Raw genomic sequence first — 9,069 nt, 5'->3', positions numbered from 1 at the left:
TCAACTTCTTGCTCGCATTGTCGCCTTTTTACCCGTAGGCTACCCAGGACACCAGAGAGTTCAGTTTGAAAGAGGGTGTCCTCTTTGATATCGGCCATTATTTGTGTTTTCATCTCATCTTCGGTAATACGAGGTCGGTGAACATTATTTTTTGATTATGAGGACGCCATTTGGTTAAAAAGAGTTAGTCAGTTTGTAAAAGAATGAATTTGTGCTCTGTGTTGCTATTTATAGACTGACAATCTAGGTAGACGTTCAGGGACTTAAAGTGTAAATACTTTGAATTAAAACGTTAGAGGGACTAGATGTGTAAATATCTAGAATTTTGAACGTTAGAGGGACTAATTGTAAACAACGTGTGGGAGTCCACGGAATTCATTGGAGGACAACAAACTCTGCGTTTTAGTCTAAACGGGGTACATAAAGGACAAAATGATGAGAATCTTGCATATCTTATCCGACACATTTAATCCATGCATGCAACTTTATGGGCGTAACACTTTAACACGGTCCGTTTCAGGTAATACTTGTAATGAAACTATATTTTTTTTGTGTTTAATTTTTAAAAGTTTGTAAACAACGTGTGGGAGGACGTCCACTAACATGGCCACTTCATTTGGAGGGTTCACGTAAGCCACGTTTTAGGTAAAACGAATCTAGGGACAACACGTGTGGATAACATCTGACAGAAAATCTATCCAATAATCGTTTCACGGAATTCATTGGAGGACAACAAACTCTGCGTTTTAGTCTAAACGGGGTACATAAAGGACAAAATGATGAGAATCTTGCATATCTTATCTGACACATTTAATCCATGCATGCAACTTTATGGGGGTAACACTTTAATACGGTCCGTTTCAGGTAATACTTGTAATGAAACTAAATTTTTTTTTGTGTGTTTAATTTTTAAAAGTTTGTAAACAACGTGTGGGAGGACGTCCACTAACATGGTCACTTCATTTGGAGGGTTCACGTAAGCCACGTTTTAGGTAAAACGTGGTTTTGTAAACGACGAATCTAGGGACAATACATGTGTGAATAACATCTGACAGAAAATCTATCCAATAATCGTTTCACGGAATTCATTAAAGGACAACAAACTCTGCGTTTTAGTCTAAACGGGGTACATAAAGGACAAAATGATGAACGTCCTGATTTGTATAAAACGCGTAAACTTAAATACTATATTAAATGAACACATGAATACAATTTTAAAGGTAAAGTTGGTACAAGAAGGATTATACAATAAAATTTAAATTAATTAAACGTTTTGTATAAAACGTAGCGTTTTAAGTATGACTAATCTTTATAGATTTGTTGTATCATCAAGATGTACAACGAATAAATTGTTACAACCTCTTAACAACATCTTTTGTACTCAACTAGAACCCGGTGACAAAGTCGAACCAAACGAGCCAGAAGATGGGAATAAATCTCGAGTACAAAAGGATTGAAGTTGCATGCTTGAAACCGCCGCTGCGTCTAATTATGCCTCCACCGGATGTATGCATCCGGTTGGCAAACGCACTATTCGACGAGAATGATGTTGAGTCACGCTATCCGAAGACAAACTTTGTGAGATATAATGGGAAAAAAAACATTTGTGAGGATACATCCACCTTCTTAGACAATTGTGAGGATACATCATCTATTTATAGACACTTTGTCAAGATGAATGTGATGTTTACCATCCGTTTTAAATAAAACGGTAAGGTTCTTCATTTTCATTAAAACCGAACATGTGTCTCAAGTAGTATTATATCCGTTTTGAAGGTTCTAAGAGTACAAATTGTCATATATGTGAAAATGATTACAAACGATTGTCAGTAATGTGAAAAAAAAATTATACAAAATTACACCATGAAACTTCACAAAAGTGAAAAAAGTTATAAATAGAAAAAGCGTTGCTGAAATTGGCATTATATGGAGTAGATCAGGTGCACTAGATTGCAAAAAGTGGCGCCATGCTGACTCATTGGATGCCATTGTTGTGCGACAACTAGGGTATACAAATGATGTTGAGTCACGTTACCTGAGTACAAAGTGTCGCCATTATCAACCTTAAACCACATTTGAACTTATTGCCTTACAAACAATCCCTGAAGTAAAATCAGAGGTTTGGGGTGTCAAAGACCACTACAATGAGACCATATTTATACCACATTTTGAATTGGAATTGCTACGTAATTGCTACGTTTTATGTAAGACGGGGCTCTACCGACCCACACACAGTCCCTGAAGCCTTTTAAATCTGTATCGTCTATAAATTATTCTACTTAAAACAAAACTATCAGCCCCATTACCTAGAGTGATATGATAACGCTGAGTTTTAAACAAAACGGTACAATAAAGTAATACAATTAAACGTGATTATTGAAGAAAATCATACTTCATTGTATTATTATAACTAAACATCACGAATACAATACAAATCAATTCTTGATCGATCAACCAAAGAAACAACTAAAACAACAACACTATGCAAATCGTACATAGTATAATTCGATCAATACCAAGATATATGCGCTTGTTCATTCATTGTGAATGATTCTGATCAAAATTTCATTGTACTAAACTAATGTTGAGTCACGCTATCCGAAGACAACGCTACTTTCGGTGAACATTCTCTTTTGATGATGAGGATGCCATTTGGTTAAAAAGAGTGGGTGAGTTTGTAAAAGAATGAAAATTGGAATTGTGATGAATCTGAATTGTGCTCTACGTTGCTATTTATAGAGTGATAATCCTGGTAGCCGTTCACGGACTTTAAGTATTAACTTTTTGAATTTTTGGCCGTTTGGGTGACTTAAAGTGTAAGTATTTTGAATTCAAATGTTAGAGGGACTAATTGTATAAATATCTTGAATTTTGAACGTTAGAGGAGCTTTGTAGTAGTTTACCTATAAATATTGGGAGCTTATATAAGATTTCATAACCAAGCAAAAACTTCTATATATCTTAAATTTCTAATTTCACAAATGCCCGTAACCGAAAACCACCAATGACTGTCGATCAAGTGAATGACAGTATATAATGGGTGATATCCTCGACCACCGAATATTCAAAGAGGAACTTGTTGCAGTTGGTCGAAAACTAAAGGCGAAGAGGAAATGGTGTCAAGAAAAAATTGATTATATACAAACCGAGTATTCTACTGATCTTGAATGTCAATACTTTACTTATCTGCAGGGTAAGATCGTCAAGATTGAAATTGCTATGGCAAAACTTGCAGATGCGGTCATCGACTTGAACCATTTGATCATAAATGCCGAAGCGGTTTATGAGATGAAGAAATGAGTGTTTAATATGTTGTAATGTTTGTAAATTATGTACTAACATGTTTTTAAATTAAGTTGTAATGATAAGTACTTTTAATTAGTGATTGATATACCTTTTTAACAATTAAAATGGCATTTTAGTAATGCAAAAATTATTGATCCTCCTAAATTGTTAGCATTAAGATCCTTCTAACCTTTTATTAATGTGACTTGTGTCCATAATACGCTGCGTTTTAGGTAATACGCTATAGTTTTTAAAATAACATTTTTTGTTTAGTTTAAAAAAACTTTTAATAACTTGTGGGAGGACGTCCAGTAGCGTGGCCACTTCAGTTGGAGGGTTCACGTAAGTCGCGTTTTAGGTAAAACGTGTTCTGTAACCGACAAATGTAGGGAGAAAACATGTGTGGATAATATCTTACAGAAAATCTATCCAATAAATGTTTCACCGAATTACTTGGAGGACGACCAACTCTTTGTTTTAGTTTAAACGTGGTACGTAAAGGACAACTCGCATGAGAATATTGCAGATCTTATCCGACACATTAAATCTATGTAGGCCACTGTTTGGGCGTCAGACGTTATCCGCTTTAGGTAATACGGGTGTTGTTTCAAATTATTATAGCCCTAATGTGGTATGCGTGTTGGTTAAATAGGAAAATTTGTTAAAAAAATTTATAAAATGAGCCAACTATATTTCTAAAAGTCACGACTTATTTTATAACCTTTAACTTAATATATAAGAATCAACATTTTGTCTCAGACGCAACGTTTTGAGCTCCTGTCATTAAAGTAGGTGAAATTTGACAGTCCACAATGAACGTTGCAGACCTACAGTAAACCAAGTAGCATACCTACATTACTCTCTGTTATATTAAAAACGCTTACTTTATTTTTTCTACTATAAATACCCCTTGTATTGTTCAATCGAGCAATGACACCATAAACAGACTTTCAGACGCTATCATAGTCACTGTATTCCCTCAAACTGATGTTGAGTCATGGTATCTGAATATGTAGGGGTTCTAGTCTATTGGTTACCCTAATAGTGTTCGGATACTATGACCCACATCACTTTGAAGGATTGTACAGTTTAATCGTATTCGACAGAAACATAAAAATATATTCATATAGCGTGAGTCAACATCAATATTACGTCTTTGACTTAAATTCATAGCCGGGGACGTTAATGTAACAAAAGTGAGCGTGGAAGACGTAATGTTCGGAACAATTTGAACTTCACCTGTTATTATTTCTTATTTTTATTTCTTTTATTGTATTCATTCAACTTGATGTTTGTATATTAGTACTAAATACGTAAATACAAAATTTCGCATGTACGATTCGTGAAGTGCATGTACAGAAGGAACTTATACACATGGCCACAATGAATCCCGTGGGGCTGACAGATTATGTGTCCCAATCATCGAATAAAACCCAAAACGCTAAGTCTTATATAAAACGTGATTTACTATACAAACTTTACATATATATATGATGACCGGGTAGCCTGATAGGGCCAGGCACTTCCAAAAGACACTCCAAAATGATTCATTCTCTATGTTGGTACACCAATTAAAAAAACATAATTCCTTACACTTCAACATATACATGGCGTGGTTGTACGACCATTTATTTGGAGACGAGGACCCATGGGCGCCTAATATTAATGAGGCAAGTTTAGTTTGCAAGTATTTCTATTTATTCATATACCACTTCGAATAAAGTAGTGTTGGACACGTATTACCTAAAACGTGTCGTATCATACTTTACTGATTTGTGTACAGTTTTGGCAACAAACGTTAACGTAACAGAAAATGCCCAAACCAAAGTTTATTAGGGTGTTGTACATTATATAACATACAAAATTAAGCTTATTATAAAAAATGTACAAATAGCTACCGTTTATATTATATAAAACATAACATATTAATAAGTTAGCATACCATTTAAGTTATGTTTCAAATATTTTACCATATCATTCGATACATTCACTAAACTAGCTACGAACATGCTACGTTTTTAGTATAACGGTGCATTTTACACAGGTACCTATTGTCGACCACAACATACAGGAAGCAGCAGAAAGTTATTCGGACGAAGGAGTCCCAGAAAACACCCCCGGAATATTAGGCTAGGCAACATCGGAATTCTACTGCAGAACCGGACTATGAGTATGAGGGAGTAGCTGACACCCCGCCAGACCACATACACGGGTCGGGTGATGATGACCCTAATTTTCATACACCTGGGGGTCCATCTGACTATAATCCGGACAGCACACAAAGTGAAGACCCTGGCCGTGCGTCTCAAGGCTTGTATCAAACCAACCAGGGTTTTCAGGCTGAAGAGGAGTTGGTTAGATGGGCCAGCCAAGTAGGTTTAGTGAACGTGTACGTTCTCGTGACACGGCGTTCATCTAGAGGTCGGAGTGACAGGGTCATAAGGGTGGAGATTGCATGCACCCAGGGAGGCAAGCGCAGAACCTCCGCCAAAAAAAGACGTAGCGGTACCCAAAAAACAAATTGTCCGGTCCTTCTGGTAGGCCTATATAAACCATGTGAAGGTGTATGGCGACTAGAGGTGAGAGACGATACACATAACCACGACCCGGCAAAGTTTCTGGAGACCCACGTATTTGCTAGGAGGATGACCCCGGATCAAGTCAATACGGTGGGGACGTTACAAGGACATGGTCTCCATCCACGTAAAATATTTTCAGCCGTGCGGAAATTGTTTCCCGCATCTCATGTGATTTGGAAAGACATAAACAACACCAGCAATAAGATAAAGCAAGGGAAAAAATAGGTAATACCCCTATGCAGGTGTTGGAGAATGTACTTCAGTAGAGGAATTACGTATACCACCCACGAGAGGACCCCGAAACAGAAGAGTTGGACATGTTGTTCTTTGTTCATCCAAAGTCGTTTGAAATGTGGCGTGCATTCCCCCATGTGCTTTTGATCGACGCAACTTACAAGACCAAGAACTATAGGTTCCCTCTTGTACAAGTAATTGGAGTGACGTCAACCGGCAAGTCGATCGGACAACTACAAATGCTGGATAGTTGTACAAGACCAAGAACCGGCAAGACCAAGAACTATAGGTTCCCTCTTGTACAGAAGGAACGATCGGACAACTACAAATGGGTACTTGATAGGCTGAGAGATATGCTGGATAGTTGCATGGAACCGCGCGTAATCGTTACTGATAGGGATCTTGCTTTAATGAATGTGGTCGACGACACATTTCCAAATGCAAGCAAGTGTCTTTGTAGGTGGCACATAACCGAAAACATTGCAAAATATCACAAAAAATCTTTTAAAGGGGGTGACTGGCTAGATTCGAACACTACTGGAAACAAGTATGCAATTCCACCACACAGAATACGACTACAACGTGGGCCTGCTTAGGAACTTTCTTCACGGTCTCAACCGAAACCGTAAGTTATATATATACATATAACAGTGTTTATATATCGTAATAAATTTTTATAACAGTGTTTTAAAAATTATATTATCTTTTTCTCATTTATTCTTTTTAGGTGTTTGGGATTATGTGTATGAGAATTGGTTAAAACTGTATAGAAACATATTTGTATCAGTATGGACAGACCAACATCTAAACTTCAACCAACGGACGACCAACCGAGTGGAAAGCCAACATGCCAACCTTAAAAAATTCCTTGAGAACGCAAACAACTCGTTGGAAAGGGTCGTCGATTATGTCGACGAAGTCGTAATGGCACAGTACATAGCGATAAGACACACGTTCGGCCAGAGTCTCACAAAAGTAATGGATCATCACAAGCTGGTAACGAACCGTTATGGCAGGGAAATGTTTGTTGATCTGTACCGAAAGGTGTCACATACCACACTAGACCTTATGGAAGGGGAGAGCAAGCGTATACAGAAGCTGCGGGAAAAAAACGAGACCTGTAGTTGCAAACTTTACACAAGTTGTGGGTTACCCTGCGCATGTCGGCTTCAACAAATGATGATTGAAGGTAACGTTCCATTTTTTTTATACCGTTTTAGTTTTTTTGGAAGAGTATGCATAAAATGAGCGTATCCGTCCTTCCACAGGGACGACAATAAAAATCGACAATGTTAGATGTTTTTTGGCGGAAGCTTGATTTTGACCCATCATTCAATGTGCAAGAAGATACTGATTATGCCCAACAGTTGGGGGCGGCCACCCAGGAAATACTTTCAGAGAAATCACCGGCAGTGAAAAACAGCATGGTATCTAAGGTTTTGTCAGTGGTATTCCCATCAAAATCAACAAGGAAAGCTCCAAGAGTACAAGAAGACACACGCGGTAGTCCAACCACAAGTCGTCAAAACCAAAGGGTAGCGGATGCGTCTCGGCTACAACCTTCGTACACAGGGTCGCAAGGAACACCTAATCAAGGCAGACATAGCTACGCCGGAACTGTCAGGTCCCAATCAACAATGTCCCCTGGTTTGAATCGTAGTAGATCAACCGCTCAACGGCCAGGGGGAATCCCCGGAAACATCCCCGGGTTCCCCTTGATGAATCCGGAGGTGGACGTCATCGACGTTATGCGTTTCGAGAGGTGGATACCATCGATTTTCCACCCATTTGTCTCACGCATCACGGATGTCCCTGGAAATGGCCACTGCGGTTTTGTTTCGGTCGCTGTGGTCTGGGACATACAGAGCAGGACCATTTTTTAGTACGACAAGAAATGCTTCAAGAGTTGTGCGGTCCTAATTCGGCGTGGTGGAAGAGTTGTATTGACTATCAAATGAAAGGAACTTTTGACATTGTGCTTTCTCAACTGTACTGGGATAGTCAACTTCAGATGGCACCAGAGTTAAAGTATATGATGTTCCCATACGCCGGACTATTAATCGCGCAAAGGTTTAATGTGGTTGTCCATTTTCTTACCACTACTGGTAGCGAGACTTTTTTCCCCTTTCGAAACCCCCCCCCCCCCCCCCACCCCCCCCCCCCCCAAGATCCGGAAGGGAACTACTACCCGCACTGCTACGTCACTGTCTGTCTTGTCAACAACTCCCATTTCATCAACGTTAAACTAGAAGGCGATTACCCCGTACCGCCGCTTAATATGTCTTGTGCACATTGGCGGACACAAGAAGCCTGTGAGTGGGAAATACTCTACCGTCATCGTATGAATGAGTACATACGGATCCGAGAACTCAACCGACCTCCGGGAACACACCGTCAACACGTAGATTTGTGCGACTAGTTATGCATTTCGTATTTCAAATAAAAATGGTATTGTATTTCTATGTGTGTACGTTTGGTATTTGTAAACTTATTTGTAATAAAAATTATATGGCATTTGTATTTGTGTCGATCTGAATTTTTATCTTGTACAATACATGTGTATGACAGTTTTGTAAAATTTAAAAAAACAAAAAGTAAATCTTCCCCATTTTACATGAAACGGGTCGTTTTTGTACAGGTATATATAAGGAAAGAAACTACCGCCTCATGTCAGTTTCTCATTTTACCTTTTTACTAAAATTAGCCCTAACCCGAACATCGGAAAAAACCACCGCCTGAGAATAGCAAACCCATCACCACTGCCAGCGACTCGTTTTCCCCCACCACCGCTGTTGTTCTGCTTCTCTCTCGTTGAACTCCATCTCCTTTTCTTGGTAACCATCTACTTAGATTCGTTCAACACCCCTTCTCCTTTTCTTGGTAAGTATTTCCGGTTCCGTACAATTTTTTAACCATTTGTGTGTACTATTTGTATAGATACATACAAATATATGTATATATTTACAGTTAT

The 9,069-nt window shown here is 38.5% G+C and overlaps 1 protein-coding gene across 1 annotated transcript; it reads left to right on the top strand.

The window, feature by feature from the left end:
- The first annotated feature begins 4,892 nt into the window (after positions 1 to 4,892).
- Positions 4,893 to 6,089, top strand: LOC122587806. The gene is made up of 3 exons (XM_043759971.1): positions 4,893 to 4,955; positions 5,308 to 5,329; positions 5,443 to 6,089. The coding sequence occupies exons 1-3, from the start codon at positions 4,893 to 4,895 to the stop codon at positions 6,087 to 6,089; spliced, it is 732 nt and encodes a 243-aa protein (XP_043615906.1).
- Positions 6,090 to 9,069: the final 2,980 nt, after the last annotated feature.

The sequence above is a fragment of the Erigeron canadensis genome, chromosome 2, assembly GCF_010389155.1.
Source record: "Erigeron canadensis isolate Cc75 chromosome 2, C_canadensis_v1, whole genome shotgun sequence".
Classification (NCBI taxonomy): domain Eukaryota; kingdom Viridiplantae; phylum Streptophyta; class Magnoliopsida; order Asterales; family Asteraceae; genus Erigeron; species Erigeron canadensis.
This window is presented reverse-complemented; position numbering and strand designations above follow the sequence as displayed.